This window comes from Artemia sp. Qi Xiang Cuo, chromosome 11 (assembly GCF_049724085.1).
Source record: "Artemia sp. Qi Xiang Cuo chromosome 11, ASM4972408v1, whole genome shotgun sequence".
In the NCBI taxonomy this organism is placed as follows: domain Eukaryota; kingdom Metazoa; phylum Arthropoda; class Branchiopoda; order Anostraca; family Artemiidae; genus Artemia; species Artemia sp. Qi Xiang Cuo.
Window position 1 is genome coordinate 46,688,081 of NC_142804.1, and position 25,099 is coordinate 46,713,179.

The window sequence follows — 25,099 nt, forward strand, 5'->3', positions numbered from 1 at the left end:
TATGTGAGGTTTACGTAAAAACCTCAGAAAAGCAATATGCCAAAATGGGATCAGTCCCGTATCATCACATTTCATCTATAGTCAAGTAAAAGTACGGAGAAAAGTGGGTCGACCCGGACAAAATTGCAACAAAAGGTTTTTTTTTACACCAAAATGTTCAGAAAAAATCGCTGAACAACATATCCGAAATCCGCTAAAATCACCCGCCGGGAAAACCTTCTGGGGCTGCTTAAAGGGGGTGGAAGGGGGCGAAAAAATAGTTTTTATTTTTTTTGACATTTAGGAAGCTATTTTTTACACTAAAATGTTCAGAAAAATCACTGGACGACATATCCAAAATCTGCTAAAATTGCCGCCGGAAAACCTTCTGGGGCTGCTTAAAGGGGGTGAAAGGGAGCGAAAAATAGTTTTTTTCAGTTTTGACATTTAGGAAGCCTTTTTTACACTTAAATGTTCAGAAAAAATCGCTGGACAACATATCCAAAATCCGCTAAAATCGCCCGCCGGGAAAACCTTCTGGGGCTGCTTAAAGGGGGTGAAAGGGGTGAAAAATAGTTTTTTTCGATTTTTGTTATTTCGGTACGTTTGGAGACTCGATCTTGGTATAAACCAACTTGCAGAAACATAAAAGGATTTCACGTCTATCGTTACCCCTTTCTAACTTATATTCAACTACAAAAAAAAAGATTTTAATAACTCAAATGTCCATATAAAGGAAATAGCTTTTCTTCTAAAATTTTGCAGAAAGATTAGGTCATTGGACGCCTCAAATACATTGAACAGCCTGCGAAAAGCCGTAGAGGAAAATCTCGAACTTAAAGGAGCAGAGAAGTACCTCACTCTTTTTTGCTTCACTAGTCGTCGGGAACCTGGTTATCTGATGAGAATCAAACTTGTGAAAACTAGACTTTAGAAAAAAAAGAGACTAAGCATAGACACATAGAAACTTGAATATTCTAGTATATACGGCCCATTAAAGACTAGGCACAGTTAGGTTTCGAAAACGCAGGCTGCACAGCGCACACATCAGGATCACCATCTATCTTCAAAAGTACCTGACCGTTATATCAGCTAGTTTGGCAGACACATTATTATGAATAAGTAGACTTGATAGACTTGATATGTTACCTCATCCGTAGGATAATGAGCCATAACTTAGGTCAACCAATATTGAAACAGAAGTTATTGTTTGAGGGAGGAGGGGATTGAATCTCCTTCTCAATTTATTTTGAGATCAGAGTCATCTGTCGGTGCCTTGAAAAACGTCCACGGCGCAGATCAGTCACTAGATGTGATGTGACTATTAGCTGTCGTCGGAAAGACATGAAAGTTTAGCGGAATCGCAGCAGATGCTCATTGGAGTAGTCATTCGATGACTCGAGTATGCGTCTAGTTCTTATTAAGATTAGTTATCATCTGCAATTAATACTGACTTTGGGTGGGTACTGATCATGGGCACTTCGTTTTGATTTTATAGGTATATCAAACTGACAATCCACAGTCATGTCTTTTTTTTTTGTTTTTTTTCAGTAAAGCCTAAGTTATTTTATGTTCTTGAGAAGGCATGGGGGTTGCCAGCCCTAGTAATGTGAATTTTTGCTCGCTTTGAGTTTGACTCGGCTATTTATAGCCGAGCTATTTATGACTCGGAAAGACGAGCTCATTGTAGCTGGTGAACAAGCTCTTTTGAGAATTTATTAAGAAATGCCTGAAGAAACTTTCATGTCCTTGAGACATCGTCTGTTCTTGGCCAAGCTCGCTTCCTCTTCCGCATTTGTCTTCCCTGATCGGATGCCTCCCACACCCTCAGCTGCGAAGTTCCATTCTTTTCGCGTGTATTTGCAGGTAATGGAATGGAAAAGCGAGGCTGCTGCGATGAAACCAGAGAGCTGGGAATGGCGACTCTGCTGATAGTTATATCCCAGTAATGACGGAGAAGAAACCAGCTCCTCAAAGTCTTCTTCAAATTATCCGCTGCAAATGCAAATCTGGTTGCGATACTGCCAGATTCACTTGCCGTAAGAATGGCATGCTCTGCACACTTGCTTGCGGACAGTGCATGGAAACAAACTGTAATAGCTCTGAACCAACATCTCTAGAAGAAGAAAAATTTTAGTGTTTTGTAATAACGGTGGTTGTGCTCTTTTGTAGTGCTCATTAATGAAGTGATTATTCTCAATATTATGTGATATAAAAATAATGATTATCAAAACTGTGATTTATATATAGACGTGTTAATATTTTTGTTTTCCAACTGTAAAAGAAGCCGATAATAAGAATGATTTTTCAAGTTTCTATGCGACTATGCCTATAGTTTCACTTTTTCTGCAGTCTGGTCTTCACAAGGTTGATTCTCATTGGATAACCAGGTTTCCAACGATTACCAAAGCAACAAAGAGTGGGGTACTTCTCTGCTCCTTTAAATTGCCGTACGAGATTTTCCTGTGTTGCTGATTGAAGTATTTCAGGCTTTCATTGATCTGATCTTTCTAACACTTCGGAAGGAAAGCTCTTTCCTTTATTTTTGCGATGGAGCTATTAAAATCCTATTTATAGCTTAATAGAAGTCACAGGCGTGTTACAATAAAAGTAACATCATTGGCGGTTTCAGCGAGTTGATTTATACCAGAATCGAGTCCCCGAACGTACAGAAATAACAAAAATCAAAAAAAATTTGTTTACCCCTTTCACCCCCTTTAAGCAGCCCCAGAAGGTTTTCCCGGCGGGCGATTTTCGCGGATTTTGGATTTGCTGTTCAGCTATTTTTTATGAACATTTAGTGTAAAAAAAAGCTTCCTAATTGTCAAAATAGAAAAAACCGACTTTTTTGTCCCTTCCACCCCCTTTAAGCAGCCGTAGAAGATTTTTCCGACGGGCGATTTTGCAGATTTCGGATATGCTGTTCAGTGATTTTTTCTAAATATTTTAGTGTAAGAAAAACCCTTTTTTGCAATTTTATTCCGGTCAAACCGTACTTTTGCTGGGCTACTAGGCAGAATTGAGTATGCTCATTCGATTCATCATTACAAACCAAGCTAAGTAGGTATCTCCCGTTTTTCACCTCGCAATTTTCTGATTTGATGGAAACAGTTTAACACTGAATTTGCTCTATTAAAAAAAATTAAAAAAAGGTAACTTATCCCCTTTTTACTAAACCGCACAGTATTGTGAATTAAGTGGTTGAAATTCATGTAAAAGAAAAAAAAAAAGAAAATACCAATAATACTGCTAATAACTCATTGCAGCACCAAGCCCCCTAAGACCAACACATCTGCGCATGCTCCCCCTCCCATAATCTGCATAAAGCTCAAATCTAAGCTTCCTCCCATCTATTTTTTTAAACCCTCTCTTATGACTTCTTTCCAAGTCCATTTGGGGATCACCTGTCTGACCCCAGACAGACAGCCAGAAAGCCTAATTTTTGGCAACATATTATCCGTAAAACGGTGCCTAGCTATTTCACCCTTTCTTTTATTATAGCCAAGGCCGTGTAGGGAGTTTGAACCCTCCCCCCAGAAATATTTGTCCAACTCGTAAAAACGTAACAAAAATAAATATAAACCAATTTTGATGCGTTTTTCCAAGTTATTTTTAGTAACCCCCCCCCCCCCCCCGAAAAAAATCCTGAATAGGATCCTAATAATAGCCCAACGACATCAAATCAGTTTTCTTTGATAAACGGTATGTGAAGGGACTTACCTTCCTAAAACTATCCGTAAACAATTCCCCTACAAAAACATCTAGCATGTTTTCTGCAGCCATTCGAAAAGCCCACGTTTCATGGCCATATTTAACAGCTGCCCTTTATTTCATTATAGCCCAAGAAAATGGCATCAAATCAGCGTTTTCGTTGATAAAGGGTCTGTGAAACGACTTACCTAGCTAAAACTATCCATAAACAATTCCCCTAAAAATACAAACTAGCGTGTTTTCGGCAGCCATTCAAAGAGCCCACGTTTCATGGCCATATTTAACCACTGCCCTTTCTTTCATTATAGCCCTAGAAAATGACATCGAATCATCGTTTTCTTTGACAAAAGGGTCTGTGAAACGACTTAACCACCTAAAACTATCCATAAACAATTCCCCTAAAAATACAAACTAGCGTGTTTTCGGCAGCCATTCTAAGAGCCCACGTTTCATGGCCATAATTAACCACTGCCCTTTCTTTCATTATAGCCCTAGAAAATGACATCGAATCATCGTTTTCTTTGATAAACGGTTTGTGAAACGACTTATCTACCTAAAACAATCCGTAAACATTTCCCCTAAAAAAAATCAAGCGTGTTTTCCGCAGCCATCCAAAGAGCCCATGTTTCATCGCCATATTTAACCACTGTAATTGCTGAGACTTCCGTAATAGGAAAAGGAATCGGTTAGTTAATTTCAATTAATTGGACGACACGCATCGAAAACCAGTAACAAGATGACAAAAAGAAATTGAAATCAATTATACAGTAGAAATTAGTCAAACAAAACTAGCAATAGCTTTCAGTAATCTTACCTTCATAAATGTGAATAATGTAAGGATGTTGTACAGAAGACATAATTTGAATTTCACGTTTTATTCTTATGAGATCAGCGTCAGTTTCAATTTTTGCCTTCTTAATCGTTTTGATTGCTACCTAAAAGTAAATTAATAAATCTATTTTGGCAGATGATTGGTTTAGTATATAAAAGTAGTATATTTATGTTAGTGAACTAGAAATAATTGTAAAATGAGTCGAAAGAAAGGTTGAGATAGGGGCAAAAGTGAGGATTTACTTTAGGTGAATATCAAATACCATTTTTGGAGATACGAGTCTCCCCTGTTTTGGCTTTGGACTCCAAGTCAAGAGGTAGAGAAATCTTTAAATGTCGATTTTGATGGAAACACAGGTGGATCCAAGGGGGCAGCCCCCCTCTAAGATTCTTCCTGTGCCCTTATTCCATTTTATTTCTTTTTTTAAATAAACTTATCAATTTAATCAATTATTGGCACCCTTGTCACATTGGACTCCATCCCCCAAGATTTTGCTGTAGATTCGCCTTTGGATGGAAGTCAAGAATTATTTATAAAACATGCCTATATATTTACAAATATAAAAAGGTTTTTGATTTCCGACCGTCGTTCAACTATCTCGTTTTTGTTTTAATGATTAAAATTCGACGATTTACGACCATTCCCAAAACAGTTCCTGAGCCGTCATGATTCGAAAAAGGCACAAGATGTATGCATTAACAAGGCTGGGGAGGGGATGCGGATGTTAGAGGAGGATAGGGCTCCTTTTGACCTCTTCTATAATGCCTTGCACGAATCTAGTTTTCAATAAAGCATGGAAGGTTCATAGTTGTTTTTTTGTTGTTGAAAAAACCCAACACCCTTTGTGAAATATGTTATTATTGTATTTCATATTTGTATTTCTACTAATACTGAAGATCAGCCCATTAGAATGATTTCCTGTATGGCATTAAGCCAGACGTTAAGCTATCAAGTACTTCCCTGGACACAATAAACTTTATTGAATAAAGTATGACGTTAAACAATGACGGCAAAACAAAATCGGCTGGCTCTCTTCCAGCATGATATGTATTTGTCGAATAAATGGCAAGTGGAAAGAACTAAAAAAATAGCAGTAGAATAACGCGATAAAGAATTTCAAAAAGAGTAAAATTCGATCACAATTCCGCATTTCCCGATAAAATTGAATGAAAATACCGATTTCTTTGGAAAACGAGACTAAAAATACCATTCCAGTTTGGGGGATCCGTAGACAAACCACTATATATTGCAATAACGACATTACTTTTCTCTGCAATTAATTAAAAAAGCAAACTTTTTCCAAAGAAGAAGTTTATCAAAGAAAATTAAAGTTAGCAGAAAAAAGTGAAATAATAAATTTAAAATTAAAGGAACAGAAATTACCACATACAGGAGTAGGTTTAACGCTCCCTAGGAGTTCGAAAACCAGAGCGTCATCTGAACTTTACTGAAAACAGTTTTCAGTTCAAGCAGTGTGTTTCTATTTGTCCTAGAATCAACAAAAAGAAAGAAAATCACAATAATAAGCAGGATTCCTGAAAAAAAAAACTGAAAAAAGCAGACTGGCAGTTTAACGAATATTAACATCCATTCCTCTAAGTCTCAGCAATTTTGGGGTTTTTAAAGTTATAAAAGAAGAAACGTTTAAAATACATTTTGTTTTCAGTAAAGCACAAATTATGCTCAAGAATTTAGAAGGCTTAGACAAGGCCGTATCCAGGATTTTTGTTTGGGGGGATAGGTTTACAAAACCACTTGAAAAGCGAATCCAAATTTGTTTTGTGTATTTTGTTATGGTTTTACGAGTTAGAAAAACATTTCAGGGGGGGGGGATCAAACTCCGTAACGCCCACCCCAAGGATATGGCCTTGGTGTTAGGCCTACTCCTGTTTGTGGCTATTTCCATTTGTTTAAAATTTTACTTGATTATTCATTGCAATTTATGTTCGTTTTGGGTCTCATTTATTCATTGACACTAATTTCGGTTCATTTTATGCTTGAATTATTGTTTTACTTTATTTCTGTTCGTCATTATTTCAATGCAGCTCTTAACTTTTTTTGCAAAACTTCTTTTTGGAAATACATTTTTCGAATCAGTTTCTGTTTGTTTTAATTGAAATAATCTTTTTATTGATTAATAAAAGGAATACTTGTAAAGGTTTCTTTCCGTTTTTCTGCATAAAAATTCAGATTTTGGCTTGATAAGATAAGGGTTTATTCCAAAAACAACACAAGACAAAAAAAAAACAAATGACCTTCCATAAGCTAACGCTTGTTCGGAAGTATTTACCCTTCCGATAAATAGCAAGGGTATTTACCCTTGCTATTTATTTTTGGACAAAAGTCTCGTAATAAATTTGCATAATAGTTATAATACAGAACTTTGGTTGGACGGGCAGGGGGAAGTATTATTCAAGAAGATACATTGAAAATGGGTATTGTATTATATTTTGTTTAAACTGCACTTTTGTTTAAATAAATACATTTTGAGTTCACTTATTAAAAAGAGTTATGTGTTGTTGTTTAATAAATAAAAATGAAAATAGGACGTCTAGAGTCAATGCAAAAGGATTTGTTTCCGGTGGATTTCCCCTTGCTTCTGAAACTTTAATTGAGGTATCTTCGTGGTCAGACATTTAAAGCGGATTAGCTCAGGAATTTCAAGCGGATTAGAATAATTCACACTGAGAATAAAATCAAACACATTTTCCCTCAAGAACTTGTCGCTTTTCATAAGTCCCTATTGGTCCCATAAGGTTAAAACTAAAAGAATATACTTCGTCCCCCAGTCCAACCACCAGATTTTTTTCTGGTCGAGGTTCCATTGGTTCTATAGCTTGAAGCTGAGGTGTCTTCATGGCCTGAAATTTTAAGCAGATCAACATAAAAAAACACATTTTGCACGAAGAATCAGTACAACATCATTTTTCTTCAAACATTTATTGTCCTTGATAATCTCCCCTTGGTCCTTCCAAGTCAAAATTTCAAATCTACTTGAACTCCCAAGTCAACAGTCCCGCAAAGTTTAAGCTGGGTCACCTGAGTTGTTAATTTATACCATTAGCCGAACCCTGAGATATTACAGATACGCCTTTTCGACAACCTGAATTCATATTATGTCTTTTGATTTAGCTCAAAATCCCCTTAAACATTTCCAGAAAGTTTCAATTTAATACCCTTAGTCGTTAAACAGATTTTGGAGATATGCTCTTTTGACAACCTCGATACACACTGTGAATTTTGATATTAGTAAAACATACCCTTAAATCTACCCTGAAAGTTTCAACTTAATAAATTTAGCCATTCCTGAAATATTGCAGATACGCCCTTTGGACAACGCACATACGGTCTTTTTGTTTGGTCCAAAATCCCCTGAACATTCCCTGAAAGTTTCAACTAAATATCCTTATCTGTTTCTGAGACATTGTAGAAACGCCCCTTTGACATCCTGGAAGCACATTGTGTCTTTTCATGGGATTCAAAAAGGACCTCAACTTTCCCTGAAAATTTGGACTTGATACCCTTAGCCATTACTAACGTATTGCAGATACGCCCTTTTGACAACCTGAATGTACATAGTATCTTCTGGTTTGGTTCACCCCCCCCCCAGAACATTACCCGAAAGTTTAAACTAAGTACTCTTATTCATTCCCAAGATATTGCAGAAACGCCCTTTTGACATCCTGAATGGACATATCATCTTTTAATTTAATTAATTAAAAAGAACTTTTACCCCAAAATAAGTTTTTCAAAGAAAAGTAAAGAACTCCATTAAACCAAAAATGAGCAAAAAATAAAATCAAATAATCTACCAAGCGTGAAACTACCACAAATCATTATCGATAAATAAATGAAACCCAAAACGAACAGAAATTATAATAAATAACCGTGTCAAACTCAAACGAGCAAAAATAATATGAATAGGGCTCAAAATCCCTATGCCTCTCAAGTCCAGAACATAATTTGCATTTTACTGAAAAATATAAATGTTCTTACTTTTATAACTTTAATAAATCAAATAATATTAACGTTTTGATTATTAAATATCATTATATTTATATTAAACTGACAATACACATTCATTTGTATTTTTTTCAGTAAAGTGAAAATTATGTTCTGGCCTTGGGAAGGCATAGGGGTTTTGAGCCCTACTCACGTTAATTTCTGCTCGTTTTGAGTTTGGCTCGATTATTTATTGTAATTTCTGTTCGTTTTGGGTATTTATCGATAATGATTTGTGGTAGTTTCACGCTTGGTAGATTGTTTGTCACGCTTAGGTTCAGCCTCAAGTCCACACCTTTGGAAAGAACCGTGGAGGTTAAACTCTTACAACTTGCTAGCAATAATCTGAGATCGATGGACTAGGGGAAAAAACGATGACAGAAAAGTACTGTTATTGGAACGCAATAACAGACAGCAAAAAAATGTAATAAGATGCTTAAAAAATGAATAGATAAACAAGCTAGAAAATTAGAAGAATTTACGAATGAATCAGTAACAAAACATAAGAGGAAGGAATGGGGGTGTTTAATAGAAGAAAATCGTATAAAAATAGCGGTATGATTATTTCAATAAATTGACAATTATCATACTATTTTGATTCGAGAATTATAATAAAAAGCAATTTTTTCGATTATTGTCATTTATAAAAACGTTCCTATATACCTAATATCTTGATTCGATCCTGCCAGTCTTTGGTTTATAATAACATAATCAATAAGATTGGTCGTCTTATCATTTGAATACCTTGTTAACTTATGGGCAATTTTATTACCAAACACAGTATTGGATATAACCAGATGGTATCTCCGAATTATCCAGAACACACTCTAGTGAAGTTAGGTTAATCATAATGAAATATACTAAAATATGATGAAAATACAATACTTTAGTAACAAAATTATGGGACCTACAGCAGAAAATTGTGGAAAGCAGGCCACACAGAACACATTATATCAAAAACCTACCTAAAATAACTTAACCAATATACCAACTCTATACATTAAATATTTAATTAAAAAATTTACCTACATCGTGGTTTCTTTCACTGAGCCTAAGCTAATTGTCTCCAAACATAGAAAGGTAAGTGGGTTATCTCAGATTTAACAGAGCAAACTTCTCGAGTGTGTTCTGGTTAATGTGGAAGTACCAACCAGATTGTTATTTATACAAAATTGCAGCAGTCTATAACCGTTACTATTTTCAAATTCCTACACCGAATTTACCTAGGCTAGGATACCATTGGTTTGTATTGGGTGTAGATTGGACTGAAAAATTTCGAGGAACTGAAATGTGGAGTACACTTAACTTTTGATTATTAGTTATTCCATAACTTATGATTATTAGTTATTAGTTATATTAGATTACTGTTTATCGAATTTTTCGATTACATATCTTTTGTAGGGATGTTCCCCATATCTTTTGTAGGGATGTTCTTAGACTTGAGAAGGGGATATTGGCAAATAAAGATGCACCCAGAAGATTCAGCAAAAACAGCTTTTATTACGCCTTTTGGGTTATACCAGTTTAGGTATATGTCTTTTGAACTAAAAGGGGCACCGGCAACATTCCAAAGACTAGTAGATTGTATCTTAAAATCCTTATCATATACAAGAGCCTTCTTGGATGACATTATAGTATTTTCAAACTCGTTCAATGAACATATAACTCATATGGAACAAGTATTGACCAGACTGAGGAGAGCAGGATTAACTCTGAATATAGAAAAATAAAAATTGGTACAGTCAGAGACAAAATACCTGGGACACAAAATAGGAAACGGTATCAGAACCCCATTAAGTAAAAAAAAACAGAAAAAATTAAAAGCGCAGCAGTCCCGAATACAAAGAAAAAAATTTGGTCATTTTTGGGGTTGGCAGGATATTACCGAAAATTCATACCAAATTTTGCAACGATTGCTACACCTTTGACGGAGTTAACAAGGAAGGGGGCCGCAGACCCCGTTAAATGGTCAGAAATTGAACAAAATGCATTTGATACACTGAAAGATGCTCTTTGTAGCGAAAGAATACTGATAAATCCAGATTTTTCCTTACCATTTGTGCTACAAACTCAAAATTCAGATTACAGATTAGGGGCAGTTTTATCTCAAAAATTTGAAGATGGGGAACATTCAATCATATTTATATCAAAAAAGTTGTAAAAAGCAGAGCTAAATTATAGCACGACTGAAAATGACTGTCTTGCGATAATATTCGCAGTCAAAAAACTCGACTATTATGCATATGGACGAAAATATACAACAGTGACAGATCACAACCCATTGAGAGGGCTAAATATAATGAAGCCAGATAACCGACGATTGGCACGATGGGCCCTGTGCTTACAAGAATACGATTTTGAAATAAAATCTAGACCGGGGAAAGATAACGGGAACGAGGACAGCATGTCTTGATTGTGATAAAAATATATGTTGGATGGGCTGTGCCTTGATAGCATAAATATTAGGGGGGAAAAGAGGTCAAAGACTCATGGGGAACAAAACAAGATGGTTACAAAATAGAGATGAATGACCTACAACGGGTTGAGGGAAAGTTGGGAGATATTGAATGTCGAGTTGAATTGAAAAACTTGGAAGGGAATCTGAGATTAGTATTATCAATTCAAAAGATATGTCAATCCTTGATGAGGGGGAGGAATCCTTTGGGGAAGATCCCTGCGCGAAATCATGAAATGTAGTCCTTTTTCTCAATAGAGAACTAGCGGGCAAGTTATAATCCCTTCGCCGGGATTTTTGCTCTTTGATCTTGAGTCCTTGGGGAATACTCTCTCCTAGTCAGTTCAAGCTTCACCCGAGTCATTGTCTAGTAACCCTATTCATAGCTGTTATTCTTCATGGGAATCCACAATTATTTCCGGAAAACCATATTCAGTATCTAAGTTTCATCTTCAATTAGCATCAACGCATTTTCTGCATTTAATTATCCCAGGAGAGGGAACCCAGAAAAAAGGCGATTCATGGTTCGCTTAAAATTTAATTTCATTCCCAGTACCCTTATCGTTTTCAAAGGCCTTTGCATTTTCGGCCTTAGATTATTTGAAATTATGCCAAGGGGCAATTTACTTTTTTATTGAGATGTGGGGTTGTTTCCACAGATGGAAATTAAGAGGCTAGTGCAGACAATTTTTTATGATGACTGGCATCATCATATGTGCCAGATACTGATCCTCTGCTCCTCTCAACTGTAAATTCGTGAGAGCGAGAAAATTTTTTGTTTTTGATTGTGCTGCTAACAATCATTATCTACGAATCTTGGGGACTTCAACTTTCAAAACCTAATGCAGTTGCTATACGATTTAGACCACGGTGGTCCTACAGTAGAGACGTGAGGATGACCGATCCAGAGCCAAGCGGTGGAAGTAGTAGCACAGACACTGGTGCAAGAGAGAAGGCAAATGGATTTTGTAAACTGGAAGTTATGTATTTATGTTTGTAAGGGTGGACCAAGGTAGCGCGTGGGCGGTCATTTATATTACGGGGGGAAGTGTTGGGGTTCCACTCCTGTTTCTTTTCCTTTCAGATAAATGACCTGTTTTCGTTCTAATTACATTTGCTTAGATTTAACTATAGTATAATTTGTAATGATAATTTAAAAGTTTCGTTACTAAGCCATAGTTGTGTTGCAATAAGTAAGGTTTGAATTAAGTTCTATTTTTGTACTTCCTGGTTTGGGAGTCATTGTAAGACAAAGCTAAGAGGTAGAATTGGGTTTGAATGGGGATCAAGATGATTGGCTGGGCCAAGCGAAGGTCCACCCATGTGAACACTGCTGTAAAGATTATTATTATTTTTTAGTCTACTTTGAGACCCCGTTTGGGGGAGTCAGTTCTTTTCTGAGTTAAAATATTTGTGATTATTGTGACTTTTTGGAAGAATACAAGTAAGGTATTTTCTACAAACTGTGTACTAGTTTCCGTAACTCAAGGCGGGTGCATTAGGCTTTAGAAAGTGGCCATTTGACCACTCGATCACGTTATCATACACTGGGACAGGGTATACTGTAAATAGGGTAGTACCAAACCCGATATTTGCAGAACCGGTGTGGTAGACACGCGGGAATTACACTATAATTGGGTGCCGGAGCTTTCCCCTCCAATAAGTGGTGACACCCGTATATTACCACGCCAGTGGCGTTGTGGCCTATCGGTATAACACTGGTGGCTAAATACCACGAACAAGGGATAATGCGTATTTTTCTATTTTTTTAATGACTTTTTGCAAACTCATTTTAGTTTTTCGAACTCCTGTAAAATCAAATTATAGAAAAATAAGTGATGTTATATCATAGTAAAAGTATTAGCTAAAGAGCCCTGTTTTTATGTTTCTTCTTTTTTTTGTTATCAAGGCCGACGGAGGATTATATGTGATTTCACATGCAACCATGCATTTCATGTTCAGGATTATCCTATATATGAGGGGGACTGCCACCCCCCCCCCCTTTTACGCTAAATATTAACTTTTGTAGAACAATCCTTTGGGAATTAAAAAAAAAACAAGTTTTTTCAACTGAAAGTAATGAGCAACATTAAAACTTATAACGAACAGAACTTATTACGTATATGAGGGGGGGGGGGTTGCCCCCACCTCAATACCTCACTGTTCACGCTAAAAAAAATTTGGTACTTTTAAAAACGTTTCTTATTGTTCTAATTAAACGAACTTTGTGTTTCAGGAGTCGTTCTTATAGAATTAGGATACAACTCAAACTTTAGAGTAAAGAGTGAGGTTTCAAGGAGGGGGAAAGCCCCCTCATATACGTAATGTTTATGTACTTTTAAGGTTTGATGCTGCTCCTTACTTTCAGTTGAAAAAACTTTTTTTTTTTAAATTTAATTCCTGATCTTTTTCAAATAATGTCAGGAAATCTGGCTTCACCTCGACGGAAAATCCCTCCTTCCCACGGATATATCCTCTTGACAATTCAATCCTGGTGAAAATTTACCCCGGACAGTTACCCTTAACATCTCCATGCGTAAAATTGAGTCGGGAAAGAGAAAGCCAGACATTTGAAGAATATCGTATAGGAATTCGGGCAAAGTCCACAGTGTAAAATTCCCCTTGAAAAATTCACCCCCTGGAAACTTCCCTCCCCATTTAAAATTTTCCCCGTGGTAAATACCCCCACCGGAAGATTCACCCCCTCCCCACCCAAAAAAATGTATGGATTCTTTCCGATAACGAATGCTATACGTAAACAATGGGTAAATTTTATAACTTAGATACCTCTTCCCAGGGGCTGTGGAGGTTCATGTTATCTCCAAAGGGATAGTCATTTGGCCTTTCAACTAGCTGAACAAAATGGCAATTTCAAAATTTTGATCGGACGTTTTTGAGAAATAGGGACGTGGGAGGGGGCTTAGTTGTCCTCCAATATTTTTGGTCGCTTAAAAAGGGCGCTAAAACTTAAAAAAAAAAAAAAAAAAAAAAAAAAAAAAAAATCCATATTTTTGCAGATAGGAACTTGAAACCTCCACATTAGGATTCTCTGACACGCTGAATTTGATGGTGTGATTGTTATCAAGATAATTTGATTTTTAGAGGGTGTTTCCCTTTTTTTTTTAAACCACGCAAATTTTCACCGGTGACCGGTGAAATTTTCACGGTAAAATCACCGGTGACAGATTTCTGACAAGGGTAATCCAATGGTATGCTTTTTATACAAATGTGATTCCGTTTTCAATATCTTTTTGGAAATTACCATACATTTTTTTCGTCATTGTTTTTATTTCAAGTTTTAGGCAGACGCTAGTTACCACTCCTGAATCAAACAGTTCGTGGTAACAAACTAAATAGTAAGGAGCAATTCGGCCCAATAGTAACCAAAAGAATAAAAATCAGAAGTTTGATAACAATAGTTCATCAAAACAATTGGCTTCTTAAGTTGATTCCAAATATATAAAATTCATTAAGTTTAATGTTGCTCATCAAAAACTTCGAGCCTGAGAAAATTTGCCTGATTTTCAAAAAGAGAAAAAATACCCCCCCCCCCCAAAAAAAATTTAAGGAATCTTAATTAAAATCCCCCCATCAGAATATATCAGAGAACCATGTTGTACAGGTTTCTAGCTCCTATCTACCAAGAATATGAAATTCTGTATTTTTTTGCTGGAGGAGAGATCATAGATGCGTGTTTATTTGTTGTTTTCTTTCTTTTTCTGTTTTTTTCCCGGAGTTGATCGTGTTGAACCAATGGTATTAGAAGATCGGAGAGGGCTTATTCGAACGGACATAAAAAATTCTAGTTTCCTTTTTAAGTGACCAAAAAGATTGGCAGGTAACTAGTCCCCCACCCCACCCCCCGTTCTTTGCCAAACACATGGGATCACAATTTTGAGATAGCCATTTGATTCAGCATAGTTGAACAGTCTAATAGCTATAGCTTAAGGTATGGCATCACCCCCGTAGTCCACGGAGAAAGGGCTTTAAGCTATACATTTTGAATAACCATTGTTCACATAAAGTATTTGTTATTGGAAAATATACGAAAATTTTATGTGGGGGTGGATTTCCAAGGCGAGAAATTTACGTGGTGAGGAAATACTCGGGGTAAATTTTAAACGTGGGGGGGGAGGGTAATTTCCCAGCAGGATTTGAAAAACGGCCAGAAACTAAATTAAAAAAAAGAGTATTTTCAACTGAAAGTAAGGAGTAACATTAAAACTTAAAACAAACAAAAATTATGCCACATATCAAAGGGGCTGCTCCTTCCTCAACTCTAGGTCTTTACACTAAAGTTTCACTTTTGGCCACAATTTTACTTAGAAAGGCTGATCAAACACAAGTGCAGTTGAATTTGAATGAGAAATATTTTACAAAAATTTAAGACTTTAGCGTAAAGAGTCGAAATAAAAGTAATAGAGAATTGATCTGATTTTAACTTTGAATGCTTATAACTAGCCACAATGATGTAAGCACAAGACAAAACTCTGCTTAGTAAAATGACATATCTCCAAAATGACAATCACTTATAGTTTGATTATATTTCCAATTATGGATTATAATCTCTTCTATATTTTGAATATAATTTCTTTTAATAAATATACAAAAAAATTTATTTCTCAAAATCTAAGTATTTCATCAGCAATGTTGATGGGACAAGTGGGATAGGAAAATGTGATTGAATACACTGAATGCCTGAATGTGATTGTTTGAATGTGATGATTGAATGTGATTGAATGCCCTGTTGATCTTACCTCCAACATCATTTCAAACCTCAAAATTTGCAAATTTTGTAAATCTCTTCGTTTAAGAAATACAACAACGATCAGGCAGAAAGATTTACTAGATTTTAAGCTGTTTGGTTACATGCTTGAGTATGAAGGATATTTTTAAGTGCGTGTTAAAATGAACTTGAGCCAGTTGTCGTCTTAAGAATTATCGTCTTATTGAAAAAGTATCTTGAAGTAGGCTTGAACCCTTATTTTAACGCTTCTTTTTAATTTCTTTCGACTGTATATAACTATGCGTAAATGCAGCTTTTTTCAATGTGGTCTTTATCACTTTGTCTTCTGAAAAGAAAAAGTGAGTGAGATAGTTTCGGAAGATTAAAAGTACCTAGTACCAATTTCTTTTGTACAATCTAAATTGACCAACCTGTTGTCCAGTTTCTTTGTTGACTCCTAGTTGAACTTTTCCGTAAGTACCCTGTCCCAGCTTCTTTATCAAGTCGAATCTGAAGAAAAACAAAAACAGAAATCCACTTTTATATCAATTTTTGACAAAATCATACAAGTAAAAGCAAAAAAACGATTAAAGAACAAATTAGGGCTATTGCCAGCTTATTGAGGTGCTAAATACTTTGAAGCTTTGATGCGAGGATATTCTAAGATCATAATATTATGCTGATAAACAGGGTACCGTGATATGAATGTTCCTGAGACATTGCAGATACACTTTGGCAGACTGGATGTATGTAGTGTTTTTAATTTATCTTTACATGCCCTAAAAATTTCAACTCAATTCCTTTAGCTGTTCCCCAGCTACTGCAGATACACCCTTTTGACAACACAGCTTAGTAACTTCTGATTTAATTCAGCACCTGTCCCCCTTAAAGATATTACAAATGCTCCCATTTAACAACCTGGATGCACTTAGTGTCTATTGATTTAATTTAACATTCCCTGAAAATTTAAACTTAACAGCAGACATTAACATTTTCTTTCAGATGAGCCCTTTCACAATATTAATTAAAAAAAAAAACTTCCTGAAAAACAATTTTTTCAAAGAAAAGTAAAGGCCATTTTAAACTTAAGCTCAGCAGATACAAATACCTTTTAAAATTCAAACTCAAAACGACCAGAAATTACTATTAAAGAATAAATGAAACCAAAAACGAACAGAAATTAAATAAACAATCCCAGCAAAAACATACAACAAGCAATAAGCTAACTGAATAAATAGATCTTAAGTGAGTAATGCTGTAGATTGAATATGAAAATCAATCTTAAAACGAAAAAAAGAATTTTGCTATGGAAGTATAAATGAAACTTAAAACAAACAGGACTGAAATTAATAATCAAGGCAAACAATCATACAATAGCTATTAATGTAAATTAATAAATAAATCTTAAAACGAGTGAAACTTAAATTGAATATGCAAATCAAGCTTGAAACGAACAAAAATCACCACAAACAAGAGTTTAGGTATGACCTCCTTCTCTCAATGTAAAAGTCTAAAACTTACTGCATCATTGGCGCTTTACTGAAAACCAATTTTATGACAAATATCTTTTTTTGTACTTAATATCGGAAACAAACATTACATTGACAGTAACGTTTTAAACTAATGAGCTTTCAGCACTAGAAATCATTATACCTCTAATATTCACTTTAAATTATTAGCTCTTTTTAAAGTTGTTAATGACGAATATAGTTTCCCTACAAACAAGTGTTTTGATACTGCCTCCTTTCCTAACTGTAAATAAAAACCTACTGCGTCATTGGCTATTAACTGAAAACGGATTATATTACAAATATTTTCTTTTCCAGTTCTTACAGTGTTGAAAATAAAAATACAATTACAGTGATATAAATTCTTAAACTGATGGATCTTTCAACAATTAATATCATTATACATTCAATATTCAATTTGATGTTGTTTATACTTTCCAAGACTGTTCAAGACGCATATAGTTGTCAGTAAAGCGCAAATGACGCAGTAGGTTTTAGACTTTTACAGTGAGAGAAGGAGGTCATACCCAAACTCTTGTTTGTGGTGAATTTTGTTCGTTTCAAGCTTGATTTGCATATTCAGTTTAGGTTTCACTCGTTTTAAGATTTATTTATTAATTTACATTAATATCTATTTTATGTTTGTTTGCATTGATTGTTTATTTAATTTCTGTTCGTTTTAATTTTCATTTATAATTCAATAGGAAAATATTTTTTTTCGTTTTAAGCTTGATTTTCAAATTCAATTTAAGCATTACTCGCTTTAAGATCTATATATTACTCTATATTATTACTTGTTGTATGTTTTTGCTATGATTCTTTATTTAATTTCTGTTCGTTTTGGGTTTCATTTATTTTTTAATAGTAGTTTCTGGTGGTTTTGAGTTTGAATTTCAACAGGTATTCTTATCTGTTGCGGTGAAGCTGAAAAGGGATTTTACTTTTCTTTGTAAGACTTATTTTTCGGAAAGTTTTTTTTTTAATTAATGTTTGTTCTTTTTTGAATGCTAAAAATTTCTAGTTTTCAGAAATTCCTTATTTCAAAATCAAATTTAAAAAATAAATAAAATATTCATCAAAGTATCAAATGCGATATCAAAGTAACAATATCAGTGAAAAAAGGGGTTGTGTCAACCTCGGAGTTTTTATTATCTGATGTTTGAACTATTTTTAACAAAATTGCTATCTCAAAATTTTTATCGGATGGGTTTGGGGAAAAAGGGAGTGGGGGGACTAGATTAAGCTTCGGTCTCTTTTGACTCTTTAAAAGTGAACTAGAACTTTCTATTTTTAATCAAATGAGCCCTCTCTGAAGTTTATACGAGTATCCCTTCTACAAGAACCATATATATCCCTAGAGCATAACTTACAACGCCTATCCCTGGGCCCTGGGGGGTTGTGTCGACCCTGGAGTTTTAACATCTGAAGGTTGAACTATTTTTAACAAAATGGTCACATGAAATTTTTATCGGATGAGTTTATCCATCCGATACACCCAACGGCGCGGAGGGAGGGAGGGGCTAGTTGCCCTCTAATCTTTTTTCACTCTGAGAAAATGAACTACACCTTTTAATTCCTATTCAAATGAACCCTCTCTGAAGTTTATACGAGCATACCTTCCATAAGAACCATATATTCCCCCAAAGCAATACTTACAACGCCTGCCCCGGCCATGCGGGGGGGGGGGGTTGTGTCGAAACAGGAGTTTTTCTTATCTGATCTTTGAACTATTTTTTACGAAATCACCATACGCAAAGGAGTTTTTGTTATATGATCTTTGACCTATTTTTAACAAAATGGCTAGCTCAAAATTTTTATCAGATGTATTTGGGGAAAAAGGGCCTGGGGGGAGGCCGCTTGCCCTCTGATCACTTTTGACTCTTAAAAAGGGAACTAGAAATATCGATTTCCAATCGAATGAGTCCTCTTTGAAGTTTATGCGACGACCCCTTCTACATAAATTTTCACTGGGAAAAAATAAAAGGAATATTGGGGGACACTAGCTGCCCTCCAATCAATTTTAGTTCTTAAAAATTAAACTAAAAATTTCAATTTTTAATTAAATGAGCCCTCTATGAAGTTTATACGAGCATCACTTCCATAACAACCATATATGCCCCCAGTGCATAACTTACAACGCCTACCCCCAGGCCCTGGGGGGCAGTGTCGACACCGGAGTTTTTTTTTTTATAAGAACTTTGAACTACTTTAACATACTATCCATCTCAAAATTTTTATCTGATGCATTTAGGGCGTGGAGGAGGGGGGGGCTAGTTGCCCTCTGATCTCTTTTGACTTTTAAAAAGTGAACATGAACTTTCAATTTCAAATCAAATGAGCCCTCTCCGAAGTTTATACGAGCATCCCTTCTATAAGAACTGTATATGCCCCTAGAGGATTACTCATAACGCCTGCCTCTGGGCCCTGGCGGTTTCCGTCGACACAGGAATTTTTTTATCTGACCTTTGAACTATTTTTAACGAAATGGCTATTATACAAATTTTATCGGATGGGCTTGGGGAAAAAGGGTGTGTGGATGGAGGGAGGGGCTAGTTACCCTCGGATGTCTTTTTACTCCTAAAAATTGAGCTAGAACTGTTAATTTCCATTCGAATGAGCCCTCTTTGAAGTTTATTCGAGCATCCCTTTCATAAGAAACATATACGCCCCCAGGACAACACTTACAACGCCTATCCCCCGGGCTCTGTTGGGGTGTTTTTGTTATCTAATTTTTGAACAATTTCCAAAACACTGGCTATCTCAAAATTTGTAGCGGGCGTTTTTGGGAAAAAAAGAGCGGGGGGGGGGCTAGTTTAACTCTCTTGACACTTAAAAAGTGAACTAGAACTTTCAATTTCCAATCAAATGAGCCCTCTAAGTTTATACGAGCATCCCTTTCATAAGAACCATACATACCCTTAGGGCATAACTTAGAACGCCTCCCCATGTGCCCTGGGGGGTTCTATTGACACCGTATTTGTTCTTATCCGGCCTTTGAACTATTTTTAACGATGTCTATCTCAACATTTTCATCAGATAGTTTTGAAAAAGAAGGCGTGAGGGGGGGGGGCTAGCTGCCCTCGGATCTCTTTTGACTATTACAAAGTGAGCTTGAACTTTCAATATCCAATCAAATGAGCCCTCTCTGAAGTTCATACAAACATCCTTTTTATACAAACAAAATAGCCTATGCCCCAGGTTATAACTTAGAGTGCCTGCCCCCGGGCCCTGGGTGGTTGTGATAACACCTGGGTTTTTGTTATCTGACTTTTGAGAAATTTTTAAATTAATGGCTATCTTAAAATTTTTATTGGATGCATTTTGGGGAAAAGAGGCGGGGGGGGGGGCTGGTTGCCCTCCAATCTCTTTTGACTCTAAAAAAATTAACTAGAACTTTCAATTTGCAATCAAATGAGCCGTCTCTGAATTTTTTACGAGCATCCCTTCAATAAGAACAGTATATTGTAAGTTATGCCCCCCAGGGCATAACTTACAACACCTGCCCTCAGGCCCTGGGGGGCTTTGTGGATCCCTAGTTTTCTTTATATGCTCTTTGAAATATTTAAAACAAAGATATTTCAAAATTCTTACCGGATGGGTTTTAGGAAAAAAGGGCGTGGAGGGGCGGGGGGGGGGGGGCTAGGTGCCCTCCAATCTCTTTTGACTTAAAAAGTGAACTAGAACTTTCAATATACAATCAAATGATCCCTCTTTGAAGTTAATACGAGCATCCCTTCCGTAAGACCCATATATGCCCCCAGGGAATAACTTACAACGCCTGCCCTCGGGCCCTGGTGAGTTGTGTCGACACCGGAGTTTTGCTATATGATCTTTGAACTATTTTTAACAAAATAGCTATCTTAAAATTTTTATTTGATGCATTGGGGAAAAAAAGGTATGGGGGGGGGAAGCTTGTTACTTTCCAATATCTATTGACGTTTAGAAATTGAACTAGAACTTTCAATTTCCAATCAAATGAGCCCCCTCTGAAGTTTATACGAGCATTCCTTCCATAAGAACCATATATGCCCCAAGGGCATAACTTATAACCCTTGCCGCTGAAGACTGTGGGGGGGGGGGGTTGTCCTCCTAATACAAATAATTTCCAGAACTTTCAACTACGTTGAACAAAATGGCTATATCAAAACTTTGATTGGATGTGTTTGGGGAAATAGTGGGCGTGGAAGGGGTGTCAGTTGCCTTAGAATAACATTCTACTATTAACAAGGGAATAAGACATTTAAATTTCTAATCGAGCCCATTCTGAAGCTTTTTACGACAACGTTGTCAATACAAAACCTTAAAGGCCTCGAGGGCATAACTTACAACCCTAAAGCCGGCGGCTGTTGGGAAGTTCTTATCCTTTAAGTGATAATTTCCAGAATTTAAAACTACGTTTAATAAAATGTCAGTCTCAAAATTTTGATTGGATGTGTTTGGGGAAAAGGCGGGCGTGAGAGGGGGGTTAGTTAACCTCAAATCACTTTCGACTATTAAAAAGGGCTCTAGCACATTGATATACTGTTCTTACTGAACAGAACTGATTGAACAAAGGCATAACTTAAAACCCTTGCCCTGAGGGTTGTGGGGGAGTGTCCTCCTCAAAAACATATTTTCTATCTGGAAATCAAATACGCTGAACAAAATGGCTATCTCAAACGTTTGATTGGATGTGTTTGCGGATATGATGGACGTGGGGGGGTTAGTTGCCCTCCAATCACTTTCGACTATTAAAAAGGGCACTAGCTCTTTGAATTTCCAATTGAATGAGCATTTTTTGAAGTTTCTGCTACAACGCCTTTTATTAAAACCTCTTATGCCCCCAGGACAAAACTTAAAACCCTTGCCCTGAGGGTTGTGGGGAAGTGTCCTCCTCAATAATATATTTTCTATCTTGAAATCAACTAAGCTGAACAAAATGGCTATCTCAAAATTTTGATTGGATGTGTTTGGAGGAATGCTGGCCGTGGGGGGAGGCAGTTGCCCTCCAATTACTTTTGACCCTTAAAAGGGGCACTAGAACTCTCGGTTTCTATTCGAATGAGCACTCTTTGAATTTTCTACAACGACCCCTTCCATATGAAGTGCCTCTGGGAAAAAATAAATAATAATAATAATAAAACATTGGCGCCGTATGGTCCTCACTATAGGCGACGCTATAGCGTTGCCTCTGATTCTACAACCACTTATTCGGTACCGCCACCCTTGGTATATAAAAAAAGGAAAATAAAGGCAAATCAGTGCTTCTCATTCAAAAATGCCGCTTTTCTTTCTGTTTTAGGTGGGGGACTGTAATTCTCATGTATGGGGTTTTTGACTATGGTGATGTCAATAAAGTGTTTTTCACTTCCGTCTAAAGCCATTCTTGATGATTTCAAGCTCTTTTTTTTTATAAATCCTCAAATTTTTTCTTCTTTTGAAATTAACGTTTATTATTAAGAATATTCGAAATAATAGTAATCATTACTGGATCAACTTTAAAAGAGATTTATTTTTCTCACTAAAAAGTTTTTCTTCAAAACAGAGACAAATTTTATGGACTCTGACCGATCTAATTAAAATTTTGGCTGCCTTGAACTTGCTGCCTGGCAGTTTTGATCCAGTACCATGAAAAGGGTGTGAGGTGCCCGGGAGTAAAAAAAAAAAAAAACATAGAAATTAGTTGCCCTCCAATCGGACTCGGCCCTTAGAATGAGGACTGGAACTTTTTATTTGCAATTAAATGAGTTACACCTCAAGTTTCTCAAGTTCATGAGTTACACCTCAAGTCAATCGGTCACATATAAGAGCAGGAAAAAAAGCTAGTAGCTAGACTAAGATCCGCAGCCAAACGAAGTATGGAGGAAGAAATAAAAGCTGAAATGAATTTCTTCACGTGCATACAAAAGATAGATTCGAAAGAAGATAAGAAAAAAAAAATCGTGAATGTTAAAACTTTTCTTTTATTCGTCCAGATTTTCTCCAGGAAAACAATGAGGCACATTTAAAGTGTCGACTGCGCAGTCTTGAAAAGTTTCTCTGCCAAGATCTGAAAAATTGTACAACAGATGGAAAGTTGGCATCATCATAGTCAACGCAATACCGTCAACTGTGACTTCAGTAGACTTCGGACGTTAAGCGAAACATTCAATTTAGTAAAGAATAATGTATCACCCAGGTATTTCGCCCTCCCCTCAAAGGGGAGAACGAAAGGCTCACCAGATCAAAAAATCTGATCAGACAAAAACTGATCAGAGGACAACCTGGTACTACTTCAACAACCCAGAGGACCCCCAAATCTCCACTCACTTGGAATTGGATTGAGATATCAAGATATGATAACAATTTTAATCAGAATGGTTGAAAGGTTCAAAAATGTTCACGCAGGGCAACACAACAAGCGCTACCCAAGGTTTGAAGGTTCCATTGATACAATTAAGAAAAAGCAAACACTTACATAATAGCAAACAAATATAAATTTATTTTAGTGTAAAAAAGAATATGGTACGACATTTCGAGCTTACAATGCGACAGTCCTAAAAAACACAGGTAGAAGTTTCATATATATATATTATCTGAAATATACATAAAGGTACACTCACAATGCGAGTTACTAATGCCAAAATCTAGCTAGCGCTCGCTTAATTCGCTCAAATTAGCTCTAGATAGATTTCATTGTAAGTAAAATCTCATTGTGAATTAGCCTTAAATTAAGGACAAATTTAATAGAAAAGTTAAGATTAAACCTCACTTACAGTTATTAAATTAGATAACAAGTCTTTTAGTCTTTTACTAACCTTTTATAACATTAATATAAAAAAAAACTTTCCAAAAAAGAAGTTCTTCAAAAAAAAAGAAGTAAAGAGCCATAACAAACTTAAGACCAGCAGAAATAAAGTACTATAAAAATAGTTCAAACTCAAAACGACTAGAAATTACAGTTAAAGAACAAATTAAATCCAAAATGAACATAAATTAAAATAAATGATCATACAGATTTCGATAGAGATGAATAAATAAACCTTAAAATGATTAAAAGTTAGATTGAATATTCAAGTTGAACTTAAAACGAACAAAAATTACTTTAAGTAGAATTTTAGGTACTTGCCACTTCCCATCCTCTAACCGTAAAAGTTCTAAAGCCTGTTACGTCATTTGCGTTATGCTGAAAACCATTTGTATTTTGCTCAGTGTGTTTATGGTTATTATAAAAACCTATAATAATAAAGATGACTGAAAAAGCTTTTGAATATAAACTGAATATTTAATATACAATGATTTTGATCGTTGGAAACTCAGCAATTCAATACTTTTTTCACTTTTATTTTTTATTTTTCAAAAGTATAAAAGATATTCGATTCTAATTTATTAGCTCCAATTAGCGTCTTTTGATTTGTTTCGACATACCCCTCAATTTTCCTTGAAAGTTTCAATTAAATGTCATTAGCTGTCCCTGAGATATTGCAGCTACACTCTTTTAACAACCGGGATGCAAATACTGTATTTTAATCATGTGTAACATCTACCTTAACCTTCTCTGAAAGTTTCAACTAAATGCCCTTAAAAATCTTTTGATTTACTTCCAATATTCCCTGAAAGCTTAAACTAAATACTATTAGCCGATCCTGATATATTGCACCTAAGCCCTTTTGACAACCGGGATGCACATAGTTGTATATTGACTAAGTTCAATATTTCCCTCCACATTCTCCGAAAGTTTTGACTACATACCCTTCACTATTGCAGACGTGCTGTTTTTACAATCTGGATGCATATTGTGTCTTTTGATTTAGAAAAAAAGGTCCCCCTTAGAATTCCATGAAAGTTTCACTTTCGAACCCATAGCCGTAACTAAGTATATTCCTATTAATTTAATCAAGGCATGGGTTAAATACATATTATTAGAG

The 25,099-nt window shown here is 35.8% G+C and overlaps 1 protein-coding gene across 4 annotated transcripts in view; it reads right to left on the reverse strand.

Moving 5' to 3' along the window:
* Nucleotides 1–25,099, reverse strand: part of LOC148947046 (uncharacterized) — a 132,294-nt gene that overhangs the window by 82,277 nt on the left and 24,918 nt on the right. For 3 of the 4 annotated variants that reach the window (XM_089096835.1, XM_089096833.1, XM_089096834.1), the window contains exons 3-4: nucleotides 16,137–16,215; nucleotides 4,505–4,625 (exon numbers count right to left, since the gene is read on the reverse strand). In XM_089096835.1, coding sequence (XP_088952961.1) covers nucleotides 4,505–4,625; nucleotides 16,137–16,215 — 200 coding nt within the window. The remainder of the gene's footprint in view (nucleotides 1–4,504; nucleotides 4,626–16,136; nucleotides 16,216–25,099) is intronic. The other variant, XM_089096836.1, reaches the window with a different exon arrangement.